This window comes from Lucilia sericata, unplaced genomic scaffold (assembly GCF_015586225.1).
Source record: "Lucilia sericata isolate MDLA Ls3-8-SP2 unplaced genomic scaffold, ASM1558622v1 Contig000327F_arrow, whole genome shotgun sequence".
Lineage (NCBI taxonomy): Eukaryota > Metazoa > Arthropoda > Insecta > Diptera > Calliphoridae > Lucilia > Lucilia sericata.
This window is the reverse complement of record NW_023994348.1, coordinates 61671-83902: the sequence shown is the minus strand read 5'-3', so window position 1 is coordinate 83902 and position 22232 is coordinate 61671. Positions and strand designations below refer to the sequence as shown.

Genomic DNA, 22232 nt, shown 5'->3' with positions numbered 1-22232 from the left:
AGTTCTAGTTCAGTTCTAGTTCAGTTCTAGTTCAGTTCTAGTTCAGTTCTAGTTCAGTTCTAGTTCAGTTCTAGTTCAGTTCTAGTTCAGTTCTAGTTCAGTTCTAGTTCAGTTCTAGTTCAGTTCTAGTTCAGTTCTAGTTCAGTTCTAGTTCAGTTCTAGTTCAGTTCTAGTTCAGTTCTAGTTCAGTTCTAGTTCAGTTCTAGTTCAGTTCTAGTTCAGTTCTAGTTCAGTTCTAGTTCAGTTCTAGTTCAGTTCTAGTACAGTTCTAGTTCAGTTCTAGTTCAGTTCAGTTCTAGTTCAGTTCAGTTCTAGTTCAGTTCAGTTCTAGTTCAGTTCTAGTTCAGTTCTAGTTCAGTTCTAGTTCAGTTCTAGTTCAGTTCTAGTTCAGTTCTAGTTCAGTTCTAGTTCAGTTCTAGTTCAGTTCTAGTTCAGTTCTAGTTCAGTTCTAGTTCAGTTCTAGTTCAGTTCTAGTTCAGTTCTAGTTCAGTTCTAGTTCAGTTCTAGTTCAGTAGTTCTAGTTCAGTTCTAGTTCAGTTCTAGTTCAGTTCTAGTTCAGTTTCTAGTTCAGTTCTAGTTCAGTTCTAGTTCAGTTCTAGTTCAGTTCTAGTTCAGTTCTAGTTCAGTTCTAGTTCAGTTCTAGTTCAGTTCTAGTTCAGTTCTAGTTCAGTTCTAGTTCAGTTCTAGTTCAGTTCTAGTTCAGTTCTAGTTCAGTTCTAGTTCAGTTCTAGTTCAGTTCTAGTTCAGTTCTAGTTCAGTTCTAGTTCAGTTCTAGTTCAGTTCTAGTTCAGTTCTAGTTCAGTTCTAGTTCAGTTCTAGTTCAGTTCTAGTTCAGTTCTAGTTCAGTTCTAGTTCAGTTCTAGTTCAGTTCTAGTTCAGTTCTAGTTCAGTTCTAGTTCAGTTCTAGTTCAGTTCTAATTCAGTTCTAGTTCAGTTCTAGTTCAGTTCTAGTTCAGTTCTAGTTCAGTTCTAGTTCAGTTCTAGTTCAGTTCTAGTTCAGTTCTAGTTCAGTTCTAGTTCAGTTCTAGTTTAGTTCTAGGACTGCAGAGCTGTCCTATCTGTTAATATTGCCAATATATGATTTCCTATTTCTAACACCCTTTCTCTATAACTAAAATTATGTAAAAATTCGTTTTTTACCATCAACATACAACTTGTGAATAAAATGTAGAATAGTATAAATTTAATTAAAAAATAGTTGTAATACTACTGAAAACTTCATACAAACATTCATACACAAAGAGGGAATTCAACTTGAAATAAGTATTATTCATATATGAGTAAGTGTTGCATGTATAGATATACATACATACATACATATGTATAAACTGTAGCATTTTATTTATTCTTATCTAGAACTTGTTAAATTGTAATAGGAGCAAATGAAGAAACAGTAGAGGCTCTACAAACAAATATGAAATATTGTATGTTAGAGTGTATTGTATGCTTGTATGTGGCATGGTAAATTGATTCACAATGCAAGAAAATAAAGCAAAAAATATTTTTTTACGGATGTACTTAAAGTCTTCTTCATCTTCTACTTGTTTGCTGTTTTTCCCTCTCTCTCGCTCTTTTTCCAAAAAGTCTAATCAAAATCCCATTCCAATCTAAAGCTCTAACAGAGAAAAGTTTTATGTTTTTCTTAGCATTTACCCTTATGGCTTAAAACAACAATATTTTTTATTTTGTTCTACATATTTCTATGTATAGAGCTTATAACAACATTGTAGTTGCAATTGCAAGTAGATATATTTATTTTTTTGTTATGAGATTCTTATGTTACTGCTGCAGGATATTTGTCAGCTAGTAAGTAAAAGTTTTGTATTAGCTGCGAGTTTTTTTCTATTTTTTTTATTTTAGCTTAAAACGCAACTTTAGAAAATGTTGTGGAAAATAAACCACAAGATATTTCATGTTGCATGGAATGTCATCATCACCATCATTGGCATATAGTCAATATATAGTTGTAAACATAAATAACAATAAAAAACTTGTTGGCCACATTACCACACACTCTGCAAATAAAGTTAATGAAAACATCTAAGGAATTAGAAGGGACATACAAATTAATTTTATGACCAACTGAGAATAGTTCTATAATCTTTTCAGGGTTTTTTTTTAGTTAATTTTAGTTTATTTAAATTTTTGTTGTTGTTGGTTTTATTTGCTGGAGTGTGAGTTTGTGGAAGAATTAATTAATTACTTGATCACTTGATTATTGGTTGGGGAATTTTTTAAGTTGGTAAATAGTTTTTGGTAAAAAACATTTAATTATACTAAATATTTCGTAATGTCGAGATAAACATAAAATTTACAAAAAAATGTTTTTAGAAAATTTTCGATATATTTTGTTTTACAGGAAATTTTTGATAAATTTTGGTTTTAAAGAAAATTTTTAAAAAATTTAATTTTTAAGGAAAATTTTCAGTAAATTTTGTTTTAACAGAAAATTTTAAATTTTTGAAGAAAATTTTTAATAAATTTTGTTTTGAAGAAAATTTTTAATAAATTTTGGTTTTAAAGAAATTTTTCCATAAATTTTGTTTTTGAAGAAAATGTTCAATAAATATTGTTTTTAAAGAAAATTTTCAATAAATTTTGTTTTTAAAGAAAATTTTCAATAAATTTTGTTTTTTTTTATTTATTTCAGTCTTTATTTAATCGAGCCCAATGGGCCATATACGATTAATATAGTAACATAAATGTATGTAATGTACAATAAGATTCAGGAAATAATACATTAATAAATTAAATATATTTAAAAGTAATAATAACAATCCTTCAATAACATAATTTTCAAAAAAATTTTCTTTTTATAGAAAACTTTCAATAAATTTTCTTTTTGTAGAAAATTTTCAATAATTTTTTTTTTATAGAAAATATTCAATAAATTTTCTTTTTAAAGAAAATTTTCAATAAATTTTCTTTTTATAGAAAATTTTCAATAATTTTTTTTTATAGAAAATTTTCAATAAATTTTCTTTTTATAGGAAATTTTCAATAAATTTTCTTTTTATAGGAAATTTTCAATAAATTTTTTTTTTATAGGAAATTTTCAATAAATTTTCTTTTTATAGAAAATTTTGAATAATTTTTTTTCCATAGAAAATTTTCAATAAATATTTTTTTTATAGAAAATTTTCAATAAATTTTCTTTTTATAGAAAATTTTCAATAAATTTTCTTTTCATGGAAAATTTTCAATAAATTTTCTTTTTATGGAAAATTTTCAATAAATTTTCTTTTTATGGAAAATTTTCAATAAATTTTCTTTTTATGGAAAATTTTCAATAAATTTTCTTTTATGGAAAATTTTCAATAAATTTTCTTTTTATGGAAAATTTTCAATAAATTTTCTTTTTATAGGAAATTTTCCATAAATTTTCTTTTTATGGGAAACTTTCAATAAATTTTCTTTTATAGAAAATTTTCAAAAAATGTTCTTTTTAAAGAAAGTTTTAAAATAAATTTCATTTTATAGAAAGTTTTAAATAAATTTTTTTTTATAGAATATCTTCAATAAATTTTCTTTTTATAGAAAATTTTTGATAAATATTCTTTTAATTGATAAAATTTCTTTAAATTGAATATTTTCGATAATTTCTTTTATACAAAATATTTGATAAATTTTCGTTTCTATAGAAAATTTTCGCAAAATTTTTTAAGGAATTTTCCTAAACATTTCTCATTTTGAGAAAATTAAAAAAATCTTTTGCTCTATAAAAATTATCTCTATGTTTTCTCTTTTTGTAAATTTTTTAATTTCTCTCTCTCTTGATTTTGGCTTTTCAAACTTTCTTTACCTTTAAGCCTAAATCTACTTAAAACATAAAATTTTAATTACCTATTAACAACAAATTCCTTTAAATTAAAATTCTATTTCAATACAACATATTGATTTTGTAATAAAACTTTTCTTAATGCTTCCACAAAATTTACCTAAAGTTTCTCTTTTGTGAATACGATATTACTTTATAAAACTTAATTTTACTACGAATACACTCATACGTAGTAAGTAGCTATACAAAATAGTTTTAACCAACTCAAATAAAATCATCAACAGTTAATTTTAAATACTATTCAAGTTAATTTAACTATCTATACTAGATATGTGTGTATACAACAGTATATAAGAACGAACAAATGTGTGAACTTATACAAAAACTTGTGAAAGTTTTTTAAAGGATTTTGCAAATTTTATAATACATACTTATAGTACTACGTAACGTATGTTCACAAGTATATTGTATGCAAGTTTATTTAAATAATCTGAGAGTGTATTTGACACTTAACATTATCAACTAAGTAAGTATGTATGTATGTACTTATGTTTAGAAAAATAGACATATTTACATATACATATGTATGTATGTGTATGCATATATTTTGTTATGAAGACAATAGGGTGAGTAAGTTTAAATTTCCCTACAAAAGTTGTAAGTTTAATAAACATACAATTATGTTACTGGCAACTTTTTAACCTCAATCAACCTGCTAACTAGACAACTTGGCCAGTCTAATAACCAACCAAACGACCAGTCAGCCATCTAGTTATCTTGTCTAAAATGAATATGTAGTTTATTACACATTATTGACCTCATCATCAACCAGTATACACAATTTAAAAGCAACAACATACATGTATGTTTTTAGATAGACAGACAGCCAGCTAGTCAGCCAAAATACTTAATATATAGATAGATACTACTAACAACAAGAAACCTAACATTTTTCTGTTTGTTAAAAAATTTTTAGACAGTACTTTAGTGCATATCTTATTATGTGTATGAGATAGAAAAATAACTTTATAGATAGATGAATGAAAGGTTATATATAGCCCCAAATGTATGTGTGTTTTTGTTTTTCGTTTGGAAGGGGGAATGTCATAGGATATGTCTAAAATAAAAAAAAAAAACTTTTTAAATATTTGAAAATTTTTAAAAAGTTTGTTAAATTTATTTTGTTTTTAGAGTAGAGCTCAGCAAAATTGTTTTTAGTTTTATTTATTATAGACAACTTTAGGCATTTAGAAAATTTAATTAATTTATTTGATTGTATATGTAGTGGTAGGTGCGTCTAGTTATACCCTATTCTATAATAATGGAGGAGCATAAAATATAGCTTAAATACTAGCTTTTTGGAGTTTCCGGGGATTTTTTAAAACTACTATACAATTTCTTAAGGATTCATCTTAGTTGAATTGAATTCTGGCTTTAAAATTAAAATATCTTAAAAAAGTAAGAAGATACAATTAAAGTTAAACTTTTAAGACTTTCAGATGATATAACAATGTGTAAAATATATTTCTCGAGTGCTTTACATGAACACCTGTCGTGTTGACCTATTTCACGGTGGTCTTTTTCAACCACTGGGTGAGCTTTTTGCTTCTTACCCACAGGTGGCAATTTACCTTTATGGAGACCTTTCCGGTCTAGTATGCTTGCACTTTGCTCGAGTACTCGAGCTATCTAATCTCTTGCCATAGTAGTCCCATTGGTGAATAACAGGTGTCAGCAGTCAAGCTTAATCTAACCCCGACAAAGGAAAAAGCAATCACTGGTTAGAATCGATAGAAGAAGCGGACTCAACATCTGGAGAAAACAGCCTATTGATGTCATGAGGAATGCCGTGTCCCTACAAACATTCTCATCATCTAAAGACTTACCCATTCCTGAACCTTTTAAAGTCGCCCAACCACACTACTGAGATGGCTACAGTTGTTTCGGCAACAGCATCTAGGGAACCTAATTCGTGGTTGGAACACACAGTTCTATATTTAATTAACAGACTTATTTTAGTGGCAAGTATCTGAATGGTACATCTCACTCCATCACATACCCAATCTTTGCATTATCAGCACAAGTCCAACCTTTTATTAATCCACAGCCTTGCCCTGTGGTTTGTACCGAAAATTTATATTTCATCGTGTATCAATCTTTTAGCCGAGCGCCCATCCACCCCCCCTTCCCGCGAATTTGGGTTTGCATCACAGTCACTACGTGGATCCCGAAGAAGCCTTAACCAACTAACCTGCCAGGACAAGTCCTGCGGGCAACTGACCTAGCGTAGTACCAGATTATGTGGTGCTCTGGTTCGAGCCCATGTCAAATCATTCTAAGGAAAGACCGAGGATACATTTGACATCATAAATTTATAGTCCCGGCAGACTAGAGGTACTCGTAGCACCTCTTTACCTCGGGATTGCAGTACACCAAGATGAGAGTTTATCATCAAGGCAACATGCCCCGGCGGGGAATGTTCGTAACAGTAGAATTTGGATATTCGGGACGGATACTTAAATTGCCAAAGAAAGTAGTTTTCTGAAGGAGTGGTTATATGGGAACAGCTGTAGATATAGTGCTATACTTATAAATTTACGATGGCATTACAGTTGTTCATGCAGAATTTCCCGATTTTGGAAGAGTTTCTACAATATTTAACATAATTTTAAGTTCAAAAGGCCTATTCGGGGGATACGGCTGTATGGGGACTAGACGAAATAATGGATCGATTTCAATCATTTACAATAGGCTTCGTTCTTGGGTAAAAAATAGTATGCGCAAACTTTATCAAATTATGTTGAAAATTGCGACCTGTACATGGACCCACAGACATATGGACATAGCTTTATAGGCGAAGAAAGTTTAAGAAGGATATAGAACATATATTTTTGGGTATTACAAACATCACTCTAAAGTTTTTGTGCCAAATTTCATTAAATTATCTTGAAAATTGCTGTCTGTACATGGACAAACAGACAGACGGACGGACATAGTTTAATCTCAGAAAGTGATTCTGAGCCATTTGGTTTTAAAGTATACCAAATCGATATTTTTGGGTGTCATAAACATTAATAAACCAAATTTCATAAAATTATGTTGAAATTTGCGACCTGTACATGGACCCACAGACAGACAAACGAACGGACAGACGGACATAGCTTAATCGATCAATATTTTCCACTATAGTGGTGTAGGGTACAAAAAGTTCAGTATAGTTTCTTTTAATTTCAAAATAATTATTTTTATATTATTTGCCTGTAGATAAGGTATCATATAGTTGGTCTTGTAGTTGTTATACAACATGTTTTAATTAAACTTTAGATAATAAATTTGTATATTACTTTTCGGCTCAATTGATTTGATTTTAGATAACTATTTCAGTTATCTAAAAATTGATATTATACATAATAATCTTAAATAGTTTATTTTCTAACATAATTAAAGTTTTTGTTTATTGGATTAGAATTGGTATGAAACACTCCCTACTTAGTAGTTGGCTGGAAAATTTATATTTATTTTCCTAAGTTATTGAGAATATTAGACAGCAAACGAAATTGCATGTATGATAAAAAAGAAAATTTATTTTAAAATAATTTTCGTTAGACAATTGGCCTTCAATGAGGTTCTTGGTATTCTTGAAAATGGACTATTAACGAATTATTATAAATATGATTAGACTGTTTTTAAAACCAAATCACTCCTTTTCATGGCAGCAGTCTAATATTTCTAACAATTTAATATTAATTTTATAGCAGTGAAGAATAATGTGCATTCAAATGTACATATATGTCTATCTACATATATGTACATATTTAAATTGTATACATATCCCACTAACTATATAACTCTACTACATATTGACGTTTATTTAAAAGTGGTCAACTTGAATGTTAAAAGTCTTGACTGCATTGTTACCATATTTAACAATGATTTGCAACAAAAGAAACTATAAACTACAAACATGCCACATATACTTACACAAACTCATGCATTAAGGTATATTTTGCACACTAAAGTGCAGGACGAGAGCATAAAACTTCATGTGCATTTAAGCATGCAAAATTGTTGTTTTTTCTTTTTCTAAACATTTCCAAGGATATACATTGGATTAGATACTTGTAGCGTATATTTAAATATACATTAGTTTAGTTTGATATTTCTAAACTAAAGATATGTTTAGTATGAAATACTTAGATATGAACTTTCATGCTTGGTTCTTATAAATACATATATATGTATGTATGCATATGTATAAACTCATGCACTAAATGCATGAGTTTATTTTATTTTAAATAAGTATTTATAAGAAAAGTTTGCATGAAGTAGAATGAGGAAAAAAACGAAACTATAAACAAACAAAAAATTATATTATATATTGTATACAAATACAATATTTACTTTATGCATTAGCTTATCAAGTTTATCTTAGACGATAGAAGAAGACAAATTTCAAATACACTTTGAAGAAAAAATGAAATTTATTAACCTTTAAGTTTAAATATATTTTCAAACTAAACTATATAAACTGTCTTGTGGCTTTGTTAAGGTTAAATTAAAAGTTTTCGTTTAGAATTTTTCCTTAAAATGTCCAAAATTGTCTATACATATGTCTTATTGATTATAATTTTTTTTCAGTGTGTTTTCTTTCTTTATTATTAAACTGGCATTATAGATTATCATATGTTTGGTTAAGTCTTTATGTATATCACAGGTTGTACCGTCTTGAAATTGGTCAATATTTTTTGTCATTAAATTCCTCTAACATATTCAAATATACTTTTGATTAATCATTCTTAAAAAGAAAGTATGTCATTTTGTTTGTGATTTTCACAATGTAATTTTTCGACCCTATATAGTATATATATTATGAATCTGGAGTCTATTGAGCTTGTATGTCAGCCTGTAGAATTAACTTTTTTAAAGACCCCATATACATACGTTCGGGAGACAAATTTTCAATTATTTTCTCAGGCTCATATCTTGCAAACAGTTTGGAATTTTGAATTACTCTCTGAGGCAAAGTTGTAGCTCTTGACATAAAGAACAAATAAAATCAAAAAAAACTTCTTTATTTTCTATTTGAAGTGGAAAGTTTAACATCGTGCTTTTATTAACGACACCTATACGTATACGTGTTAATTATTTATTGATATTACAAATATTAAGTATACGCCCCTAAGAACAAATAAAATCAAAAAAACTTCATCTTTTTTTTTTATTTGAAGTGGAAAGTTTAACATCGTGCTTTTATTAACGACACCTATACGTATACGTGTTAATTATTTATTGATATTACAAATATTAAGTATACGCCTAATTTGGAGAAGCACTTGAATGTAAAAAATATTGAATTTTGTAAAGTTTTTTTGCGATTTTGATGATGAAATTGTTTTGATAACAACAACAACAACATATGTCGTATGTTCCTTGTTTAGATAGATTTGTCTGAGCTCATAAGCAAATTTTCAGGGTATCCCACGTTTGTTTAAAGGAAATCCTCCAAGTCGACCTATATCTTCATATAGTAAGCTGGAAACCTTTAAGAACCTTAATAAAATTTGAGTTTTTAATAGTACTACACCAGTAAAGTTCAAGAGTTCTAATGGTCTCCACTAGGGTATAAACAGTTTAGGTTTAATGGTCTCCACCAGGGTATAAACGATTGAGTTTTATGGTCTCTACCAGGGTATAAAAGTTTGAGTATTCTATGGTGTTCACTAATAAAACATAACCTCACTTGAGGTGATACGAAAGCACGATGTTAATGTAGACAACAAACAGTCGAAAGCCAGGCAACAAACACAAGCTTGAACGCGTTTAAAAATAATCGTGATGACGTGAGAGTTGTTCCTCAACTCAAACCTCAATTACGACTGTTAGATAGATTTGTCCTAGTTAATAGCTGAAATCAGGAATGGTAACAATATATAAATGAAATTCGGATTTTAGGAAATCGACATGAAGTATACAGACCTTCAAAACCCCTCTTAGTGTTTTGCATAACTTGATCCGATTTCTATCAGATGTCTTCTTGACCTTCAAGACATGAGTTTCTAACGATCAATGCCTTGTACACATTGCTCTGGTTTTTAGCTGACACACTTATGAACTTCGTAGATCGTTTCGAAGACATAAGTTCCCAACGATCGACTTTCGAGTGTTACCGGAAGTATTCATGGTATTTCAGAGAGTTAATCGTAACGTTAATCCTTTGCTTCTTGTTACTTTTTCCAAAAAGGCAAGAGATTTTTCTGTCATGTTTTTCAAAAGGCAAGAGAGTTTTCTTTGACTTCCTTTAGGATTGCAAAGGCCACTATCTGTGGAGTACCTGTAAGCAGATACTTCTATAATATCGTTAGAGAGTCAACTCATCCAACATCTGATCTGGTATCGTTTTCACGAATGCAGTTATTTAACAACTCAAGAAGATCATGTACATTCAGTTCAGTCAGTACGAGTTCTTTAGGTAATAAATACACTTATTAATATATACGTAAGGGACAAGTACTTTCCCAATACCCTTCTCCAACCTAGACAACTTAGAAGTATGTATGTGGGGATTATGCGTAACCTATCCGTTCTTTCCCTCTCACCTTTTTCAAGTTTTAGTTTTTTAATGTTGATGCCATTTAGGCAACTATTTATTGTATAACGGTGCTTTACCTTAACAAATAGTTTACTTACGCCTTAACTAACCAATTAGACCCTCGATGTTGCTTCCAAATACCTAGACTTTGCCCTATATAATGCTACTTCCGAACAAAGAGAGAACAGGATTCAGCTATGTCTTGATATAAGGACGGTAGGATAAGTGTGGCATATTTTTAGGAAAATTTTTAAATTTATACAATTTTCCTTTTATCTAACAAATTCTTTACAAATTTTATTCCATTTCTCTTAAAAGCTTTACGTAAGCTTTTCTTATGTTTTTCTTAAGAAACTATAACTAGAATATATTCATTTTAAAAAGGCAAATTTCCGCACAAATTCTGCTGTGATTACCCTGTATTTATAAAATATTGAATTTTAAGTGAGATGGGAATTAAGTTAAGCATGCTAAAAACAAACAAAGATATTTCAAGGACTATAAACAATATAAGGATTTATGGGAGAATAAACAATAGCAAAATACATACAAAATAAACACTTGCATATATTTATATACAGATACATATGTATGTATATTCATATAAGTTTAAGCCAGCAGTCAATATCTTTCCATACTTCCTGTCATGGTTACATAGTTTTAATATTTTTTATACATACATATTTTTTAATAAATTTATTTTATACTCATAAAGTAAAGTTTGTCAACTATAAAGATTAATTTTAGTCGATAACACTGCTACTTATTTAAGGATAAATATATTCATATTTTCATAAATACATACATATATATGTATGTATATCCTCATATATAAATCAATTTAGTTAAAGAGTCTAGGGGTTTAACATAAAATTAACTTTTGTTTGTAAGAATTATGTGGCTGCTATTTATGTACATATATCCTTATAAAGGATATACATATGAATGTAAAATTATAATATTTATTGAATGTATTGAAAAACCTCTAAAAGCATAAATATGTTTTATATATTACTACATAGTTGACCACACAATCAAATATATCTTTCGATTATATAGAGGAGTCTCATCCACTTGCAAATGCATTTATCACATATTTTCTACTATAGATTCATTTGTGTGTAGCAACAAGTTCATTTGTGGTTAAAATTGTATTTAACCTCATTTCTAATACATTATGCCGGGCTTGTAATATGAGTTATAATTAAAAACATACATATTACTTAAATTAGTTTTATAAAAAAAAGTTGGATTTTGATTAAATGTAATGGGTAAATTTATTTATATTTTTTTAATTTATCTGAAAATCATTTTATTTGAAATATTTTATTATAACATAATATTCATTTAATTTAAGAACATTTTTATCTTTATGTTGCTTTCACATAATTGTCAATTGTTGGTCTCCAAGTTTTCTTTCCTTATAATCATTATTTCTAAGTTTTGTGACAGCTATTTTTATGCCATTTACATTTATAAACTGTCAAAAAATTTCATGTCTATATTATCAAAGAAGAAAAAAAAACTTTTTCTTAAAACTACCACTTTATTTTATATTTCTTGCACCAACTTCTTTGTAGTTTTTTTTCCTTCCCTCCATATTTATTTTAAAACTAAAGGAAATACTTTTTTTATTTTTTCTACAACTTTATAGCTTTCTTTTAGACGCATCTACATAGAGTTTATTTTTCTATAAAGTGACAAAGTGAAAAGTTTTTCCTTGATTTCTTTTAGTGTCCTGTTTTTTTCTTTTTGCTCTTCCTCTACCAAATAAAGTCAAGAAAAAGTGAAAAAGAAACTAACTTGCTGTAGGGTGTTTTATAAAATATAATGATCTTGGTTGTTGGGATGTGATTGTTCGATTTCGTTTTTTTATTTTCTAAATAAAATATTGATTTTTTGGGGAAAATATATATGTCTTTTTTGTTGCTGCTGCAACTGTTCGTTATCAAAAGCATATGTTGTAGATAAAGTTAAACATGAAAGTGTTGGTTATAACTTTGTTTGTAAGAAGACAACAAAGTTTCTTTTTGCAAAATAAATTTGTCGTCTTTTTTTATTTTGATTTTATATGCATATTCTTTGTGGTCAAATAGTTGCCAAACGAATCAACCAGATATGTATATATATGCAGACAAATAAAGTATTGTGTTATAAATATGCATATTGTATATGTTATATTTGTTTAACACTCTGTAGAAAAAAAATATTTTAAATGTTAAAAAAAATATATAGAGTTGCAATAAATTGTGTTTTTTTAAAGGTACAACGATGACTACATTACAAACGAATCAGTTGCATACAATACAGGTTCCTTATGACGGTCTGACTAGATTTGATAGAAAGCACTTTTTTGAACTAATTAAATACAATAACCTTACTATCACGAATATTTGACTTTGGTGTCGATTCGAGGCTTGACTAGACTGAATAATAGTGTTTTCAGGGGCTTTTGAAAGGCTAAAATGTTTAATGATACCCTACACCAATGAGTATTTTAAAAATGTGGATTATTTTTCTAATAATAAATCATTTTGTTAGGGGGAGGGGAGGGAGTGTATAAGGCAAATATGGTCCTATTCGTATAAATTTTGGTAGAGCCATTTACGATGACAGTAAAGTTATTTATGCAGAATTTAAAAGTGATACTAGTGTTTAAAAGTGAATTTCAAGTCGTTTTCTGAAGGGGACTTTGTATGGGGGCTAGGTTCAAATGAGACCCTATTACAGACAATTACGAATATCGGCTGTATCGATTTTTGTAGAGATTCTACAACATTTAACGTAATTATAAGATCAAAAGCCCTATTCGGGGGGTACGGTTGTATGAGGGCTGGGCGTAATATTAGACCGATTTCAAACATTTTCAATAAGCTTAGTCCATGGATCAAAAGTGTTAAGAGTATGTGCCAAATTTCATCAAATTATTTTGAAAATTGCGACCTGTAGCGTGCGCACAAGGTTTATATGGACACACAGACGGACGGACAGACGAACATTGCTTAATTGACTCAGAAAGTGATTCTGAGCCAATTGGTATACTTTAATGTGAGTGTAGAACCAATATTTTTGGGTATTACAAACATCAGCACAAACGCATAATACCCTCGCCAAATTGCAACCTGTAGCGTACGCACAAGGTTTACATGGACCCACAGACGGACAGACAGACAGACAGACAGACAGACAGATAGACAGACAGACGGACATAGCTCAATTGACTCAGATCCAATTGGTATATTTTAAGGAGGATGTAGGACCAATATTTTTGGGTGTTACAAACATCAGCATAAACTCATGCAGTATCATTTAGACTTTTATAAGACTAAGTTTTGCCGATTTTTTGCAGATACTGGAATATTTAACATAATTATCAGCTCAAAAGCCCTATACGTGAAGTACATTTGTATGGGAGCTAGGCGAAATTATATACCGATTTTAAATATTTTTAATAAGCTCTAACCCTGGGTTAAAAGAAGTTTATATGCCAAATTTCTTCAAATTATCTTGAAAATTTCGTTGTGTAGCATGCGCACAAGCTTTACATGGACACACAGACAGACGGACGGACATAGCTAAATCGACTCAGAAAGCGGTTTTGAGCCGATAGGCATACTTTAATATGAGTGTAGAAAAACTATTTTTGGGTGTTACAAACATCAGCAAAAACGCATAATATCCTAATAACATAATAGCCACTATAGTGGTGTAAGGTATAATTATAGTCGGGCATTCCCGAAAATAAACCAATGATTTTTTGGGGGCGAATCCGGCTGATCTTAAAAGGTTGAAATTTAAAATGTTCGATAACTTCTTAGAACTTTTGGTCTTTTCGGGTTCCTTTCAAAGTCCAATTAGCTCACGATCAACATATACTTAAGTAGTCATAAGGACACGTAACTGTGTCTATATTTTACGTATACATATTTACGTAGCCACACCAAAACCAAACTTTACAATTCAACTACTATCATAATTAATATTCATATTGAAAAAGTATGCATATTCATTCAACATATAGTTTTTGCAATTCCTTTTATTACTCGGCTTCCAAACAAAGTTTGTCAATGGTTTTTTTTTGTAGTTTGTTTGTCATATACAAAATTGATAACAAATATTTAAAGCCTTGCAACTGCAAGTTTGTAGTAAAAGTTCATTATGGCTTAATTGTGACTTTATGGAGAAAAACCAAGTTTTCTATAGAAAAGCAAACAAACAGGCATACATAAAAATGTCAGGGTTTTTATATGTTATTTTTCAAATTTACATTTAAAAGATACAAAAACATAAATGTAAATTATTTACACAGCACGAGGTCAGACTCAAAAGGAGTTTTATAATAGAAAACTTAAATTCGCTTCCTGGTTATACAAAAGCTATTTTGTTAAATTAAAGTGTTTTAAAAACTTTTCTTTCAAACCCCTGATATTTCTTTCCGTAAACTCGATATATGTACAGAAATAACTATTGAATATAAAGAAAATTTACACTTGATTTGTGTATTGAAAGATAACAAGTATTTAGACGAGCAAAAAGAAAATGAAGTTATAAGAAAATAAAGTTTCATATAAATATTTACATATGAAATAAACATAGGAGTTTTTGCAATAGAAAAGAAAATAATACAAATATGTATGTATATCTTTAGTTATAGCTTTTTGTTTATTTTATTTTACTTACAACTTTTATGCAAATAGTAATTAATTTTATTTTCATAAAACTCAAAAAAACCTTAAATATTTTCCATTTCATTTCAATTTAAAGTTTTTATTTATATGGTAAAGGGGGGAGTTTATTTCAAATGTAGGTCACAAAGATCATAAATGTTCAAACATAAATTTATGTAATTAAGGTGTTTATAATATTTATTATGCATAATTATTATCGTATTCAATGTGGGTTTTTATGTTTTGCATAACATTTAATTGCAACAAAAAGTTTTAACATACTACACTATTACATTTAAAATATACAAATTTGAAAGAATAATATTTGCTTAACTTACCACACTTCATTTGTTCTTCCTCCTCGACGGCACGCAAAACTGCCGAATTGGCCAAGTTAAGGGGACGGGCAATTTGATCATCGATTTCAATCCTGTAAGAGAAATAATAGAAAAAAAATTATAAAGTTTTATTTTTATATGTGGGTTATATGGGGGCTATAAGAAATAATGAACCGATTTTAAACATTTTCAATAGACTTCATCCTTGGGTCAAAAGAAGAGTATGTGCCAAATTTCATCAAATTATTTTGAAAATTACGACCTATAAAGTGCGCACAAGGTTTACGGACAGACAGACGGACATAGCTAAATCAACACAGAAAGTGACCCAATTGGTGGATGTAGGACCAATATTTTTGGGTGTTACAAACATCAGCACAAACGCATAATACTCTCTCCACTATAGTGGTGTAGGTTATAAAAACTTCATCTTCATGATCAAAATCAAGTTGTTCTATAAATTATGCGTATACTTAATATTTGTAATATTAATAAATCATTAACACGTATACGTACTGGTGTCGTTAATAAAAGCTATGTAAGTTCACAATTCGAGGGAAATAATTCTGTAACTTCTAAACGGTTTATCCGATTCAAATCGAATTTCACACGGGTTAAGAGGAAGGGTTCTTGAGTTTAAGTGTCTAATTTGGCCCTTATAAGTCAACCAGGGGCATGGTCAGCTGTCCGCAAATTAGGACACCTCGGGTATGTTAAATTTTTTATTCTATTTCTTCGTTTCGCTTAACAACAAATTTATATATTAAACAGTGAAAGAATTGCTTAAAAATCATCATTTAGACATGTAAGAATTTATAGTCGGACATGGTCGACCATATGATATCCTACACCAGTGATTATGTTACTAATTTTGATTGTTTTTTTTTTTTAATAATAAAGTATTTGACTTCATTTTTATCTCAATTCAGAAACATTTTAATAATTTGTCGACAAAAAGGGGTTTTTTTAAAGTAGGGCTTATATGTTGACAGGGGCTTCACATGGTCCTATCTGCAGAGTGTAGGGTGTAGGACCAATATTTTTGGGTGATACAAACATCAGCACAAACGCATAATACCCTCCCCACTATAGTGGTGTAGGGTATAAAAACTTCATTTCAAAGCTCAAAATCAAGTGCTTCTATAGATTAGGCGTATACTTAATATTTGTAATATCAATAAATCATTAACACGTATACGTACTGGTGTCGTTAATAAAAGCAATGTAACTTCTCAATGCACAGTGGTATGGATATAACTTCTAAACGGTTTACCCGACTTAAATGAAATTTCATACGCATTAAGAGGAAGTGTTGACGAGTTTATGTTATGTAATTTGGCCTTTATAAGTTCACCAGGGGCGTAGTCAGCGTTCAACAAAGTAGGACACCTCGGATATGTTAAATTTTTAAAACTCTTAGGAGATATTTATATTTTCATACACTGGACACCCTAATGACACCCTAGCACAAGGCAGATGTATGTATTTTCGAAAACAAAAAAAGTTCTTTTGACTTTAAAAATTTAAAAACCATTTTAACTTTACTAAACCACATACATATTTGCAATCACAAATGAGCAGTGAACATTTAATGTATATGTATGTGTAAGTGTGACTTTTTAAACCCTGTTAATTATTTGTTTTACATTAATTGTTTAAACAATTATGGTAAAATACATAAATTTAAATGTTATTTAATGAAACTGCATTCATTTGGAACGATGTAAAAAAAATATACTTTATGGTTTAAGTAATGTTTCGCTAAAATGTTTGTTGGTTATTTTTTTATTATTATTATTATTGTATAATTTTGTACAATTCTTTTGTTCATTTTGTATTTATTTAAATGGGATAAAATAAATGCTCAACAATAATTAATTGTCATCGATATGAAATAAAAAACAAGGCAGAAGAACGAGAAAAAAATATATATATATTTCAGCTCAATTAATACATTTTGACATTCATAAATGATTGCATTTAAATGTAGTTAACCGTTATGAAACGTATATAGTAGTATATATTTATGCATATGTATGAGGGAAAAGAAAATATTAGGGTGGTGCACATTAAGGAGAATAATACAGGGTTTGGAAAAGAAAAAGACTTAGAAAACCTTAATCCCTGTTATAAAATCAGTATAAATCAAACTTTCTATCTGTAGATGCCAAAACTTTCTTAAGCCTCCCTAATTTATTGTTATATAAATTTTTAAATAAAACAAACATGAACATATGTATGTTTTATATGTTCGTATGTACATATATATATGTGAACATCCTGGTCTCTTTCACTAGTTCGTATACTGCGCTATATGTCCCTGATTTATTTGATTTTTTTCTGATTTTTCTGTTGTTGTTGTTGGTTGCTAAACTTTATATTTGTATTGGTTCAAAGGCTATAAGGAAAAACAAATCAAAAAATAATTATATTTTTAATGAATTTATAATTGACTAAGCAATTTGTTTAAAATTTCTGTGCGATAATTATCGATTTGATTTATTTCAAAATGATGAGTTTATGCAAAACAAATGTTGCGGTATGTTGGTTGTTGTACATTTTGTGGTTTCCTGTTAGAACACACATACTATATACACACAAAAAGTATTAAATAATAATTGTTATAACAACAATTAAAATTATTATTACAATTTTATTGAAATTAACTAAAAGCATACAAATAAAATTTACTTATATTCCCATATTTATGTCAACAATTGACCTTATATTTCGAGCCAAGGCAACACTAATGAAAATATAAAAAAATAAAATAACTCTGGTATTCATAAAGTATAATAAAATTATTAATTGTTTATAACAGGCATTTCATATAGAAAAAGTTCATAACAAACCATTGATAACTTCATGAATACCCCGGGAAAAAATTGTTCCCAGAAAATTAATAAAACCTTATAGATGGCAAACAGAAAAAAAAAGAAAATACCTTTTTCAAGTGGTCATTCATAAAGTGAAGTCTCTTCGCTCGTCCACTTTTATTATTTTAATTGAAATGAAAAATAATGAAGCGTTTTATAGAGAGAAAGTAAAACAGTAAAAAAAAGATTCGTTAAAATTTTCTTTTTTTGCGTTTTTTCCTTTAACATCACATGCATACAAATGTCAATATACAACTATAACAGCTTCTCCTTGCAATATCCGTTTAAAAAAGAATACTTGTAAAAGAGAATTTATGGTATGTTGGTCTTGATGGTAGCCTTTAAGAAGAAGGGAACAAATTAAGGCACCATTCTTTTAATGGAAACGAATATGTCAGAGTTTTAATTGAAAAAAACATGACATCCTAAAATTGTTTTTCTATTTGAAGCAAAATATTGAATGTTTCCTTCCAATAGATTACTTCTGATGGTATAAAGTGTTTCCTATCTAGATTATTCGAAACAGTAGATAAATCCGAAATAGTTAAAAGAACATTTAACAAAAAGAGTATTTTTTAGCTTTAAAAGTACTAGATTACAGTTCGGCTTTTTTCTATCTACTGACTAGTCTACAAACTCATTATTATTACTCTTGACTAGTGTATGAAATAGTATATTGTCAAGTCTTTGGAGTAGACTAAAATGGACTAGTCTATTGACTATAGACTAGTTTTTTGACTGGTCTATGGATTAGTTCATTAACTAGATTATTAACAAGTCTATGGACTAGCCTATTGAGTCCATTGACTATCCTATGGTCTATTCTATCGACTGGTCTCTGGACTATTCTCTAGATTGATGAATACTCTGGTAAATTGCTTCTTCTATTGACTATTGTATGCAATAGCCCACTGACTATTCTAGGGACTAATCTTTTGACTATTTTAGGATCAAGTCTTTTGACTATTCTAGAAACTAGTCTTCTGACTATTCTATGGAATAGTTTCATGACTGGTCTATGGACTAACCTAAACCCTAGAATATTGGCTAACCTCTGAACCAGTCTATTGACTAGTCTTTGGACCATTCTACTGATTGACAAGTTTGTTATTTACTAGTGTGCATCCTATTTTATTGACTACTTAAAGCAGTATATGGTCTGGACTATAGAACAGTATATGGTCTGGACCATAAAGCAATCTATAGTCTGGATAATAGAAAATTATATGGTTTGGATCATAGAACAGTCTATAATCTAGACTATAGAGAATCTATATCTATAATCTAGACTATAGAGACTGGACTGGAGAGCAGTCTATAGTCTGGACTGTAGAGCAGTCTAAAGTTTGGACTATAGAGTAGTCTATAGTAGGGACTATAGAGTAATCTATAGTCTGCACTATAGAGTAATCTATAGTCTGGACTATAGAGTAATCTATAGTCTGCACTATAGAGTAATCTATAGTCTGGACTATAGAGTAATCTATGGTCTGGACTATAGAGTAATCTATAGTCTGGACTATAGAGTAATCTATAGTCTGGACTATAGAGTAATCTATTGTCTGGACTATAGAGTAATCTATAGTCTGGACTATAGAGTAATCTATAGTCTGGACTATAGAGTAATCTATAGTCTGGACTATAGAGTAATCTATAGTCTGGACTATAGAGTAATCTATAGTCTGGACTATAGAGTAATCTATAGTCTGGACTATAGAGTAATCTATAGTCTGGACTATAGAGTAATCTATAGTCTGGACTATAGAGCAGTCTATAGTCTGGACTATACAGCAATCTATTTTCTGAACAATAGAACTATAGAACATTCTATAGACTGGACTATAGAGCAATCTATAGTCTGGACTATAGAGCAATCTATAGTCTGGACTATAGAGCAATCTATAGTCTGGACTATAGAGCAATCTATAGTCTGGGCTATAGAGCAATCTATAGTCTGGGCTATAGAGCAGTTTATAATTTGGACTATAGAGAAGTCTATAGTCTGGACCATAGAACAGTCTATAGCCTGTGATATAAAGCAATCCATAGTCTGGGCTGTAGAGCAGTGTATAGTTTGGGCTATATAGCAGTATATACATACTGGATTAAGGAGCATGCTATATTCGGGATAACGTTATCTATGCGACTAAAATACCTGCTGCTATAAAGTTGATGTGAAAAATATGCTAAAATTTATAGATTCTGTGTCAAGTAATAGTGTCCATTATACCAACAAATGCACTGTTATGCTGTTATTACTCTGGAAATGAAAATTTTTCACAAATTAGAAAACTATTTTTAATAAAACTATTGGCATAATAGCTACTAAAATTTTATGTTGAAATTGCAAACAGAAGTCACTGCTAGACATCCGTGTACATCTTCCATCTCCAACGAACGAATGGACAAACTTTAAATTAACAATTCAACTACTTAACATTAATTGCAATATCCTGCTATCTGTATAGACCAAAGTATGTATATGTGTCGCTATTTTCCAACGATATCGATCAACAACTTTTGGAACGAGTATTTATGGAATAATTTTGGTAAATACCTTTCCATTGCAACCAAACGTGGTAACCAATATTTCATTAAACCTAAAAAAAACGTGAAACAAAAATTCCCTTAACTACTCTCTATGTATGTAGAAATATTCTTGTATCCTTTGGAATGCTCTCTCTTTCTACACATGTATAACAACCACTAACTTTTGGTTGGTACTCGTACTTATGTGATGTATTGACAGTGAACACTTTAGCCTCGTACATCCGCCGAAACAAAAAAAAAAAAAAATGATGGCGAATGTGTTTGTGTGTTGAAGTTGGTAAGTATGTTGCTTGCACCATACAAAAATCAATTGAGTAAATCAAGTTAAGCACTGCACCACATCATGCATTGGCGCCCATTTGTGTTTATGTATGGGTAAGTGGAAGTGTGTATGAATAAAAGTGCATCATCTCATACATGGATGGTGTGGTTTATAGTTCCCGTAAGCGATGTTATCCTAGAAATGGATTTATATCACATTTTTTTCCATGCTGTTGCCATAGTAAGAGTGTATATAGCAGTTGTTGCACTTTGTGTTTGTTGCATGTTTTATGTGTGTTGCTTTGTTTTTTTTTTGCATTTTTATTTCTGCTTTTGTTTCATCTTATTTATTACAAGTGTTTTTAAGTTGTTACGTACCAAAGGAGTTGGTTGAAAAAATAAAACCTACATATAACAAAATTCACGTATGCAGAAAAGTGTGTAAATATTTTTAACATCTACCACATATTAAAATAAAAAAATTAAAAGAAAAAATGTTGGTATAAGGCAAAAAAGAAACAAATTGAAGGGAAAGTAAAATGTGTATGTATTAAAAACATATCTACTACATATATAAAACTAATTTAAACATACCAGAAAAATGAATTGCAAGTGCCCACCACTTAATGTAAATCCCATGATGTTGCGAAATACCACACTCACTCATCAGCAGCAGTAGCAAGCAACATCAGCCAGTATTTGACATAAAATGTATAAGTTAACGTTAAAATTTATGTTCAGTATTTTGATCATATGTTTTCATACTTTTTGGTTGGCGTAGCTTTTTATGTGCCTTACACATCAAATTCACATTTCTTTGGGAAATAAGTCTGTAACTGTGACTATATACAAGACTATAGACCAAACAATATACAAATCTATTAACAAGTTTGTAGTCCAGACGATATACAAGTCTTAAATCCGCATTATAGACTACTTTATAGTCTGGACAATGGATAGGCCGGTAGTCGAAGGTACTTATATATTTATTAGTTAAGATTATTGACTAATCTGTATTCTAGCATATAGACGTTTCTGTAGTTCAGTCAATAGAAGAGCCGGCTTTTCAGTTGTTGGACGAATTTGCTGTTCAGACTATAAATAACTATGATAACTGTGTCTAGACTATAGATAACCCTATAGTCCAAACTAATACAGGTTTGTAGTCAGACT

The 22232-nt window shown here is 29.4% G+C and overlaps 1 protein-coding gene across 1 annotated transcript in view; it reads right to left on the bottom strand.

Annotated features, from left to right (window-relative positions):
• Positions 1-21344, bottom strand: part of LOC119603705 — a 139995-nt gene extending 118651 nt beyond the window's left edge. The window contains exons 1-2 of the mRNA XM_037955834.1: positions 21277-21344; positions 15373-15464 (exon numbers count right to left, since the gene is read on the bottom strand). Coding sequence (XP_037811762.1) covers positions 15373-15464; positions 21277-21344 — 160 coding nt within the window. The remainder of the gene's footprint in view (positions 1-15372; positions 15465-21276) is intronic.
• Between the last annotated feature and the right edge of the window lie 888 nt (positions 21345-22232).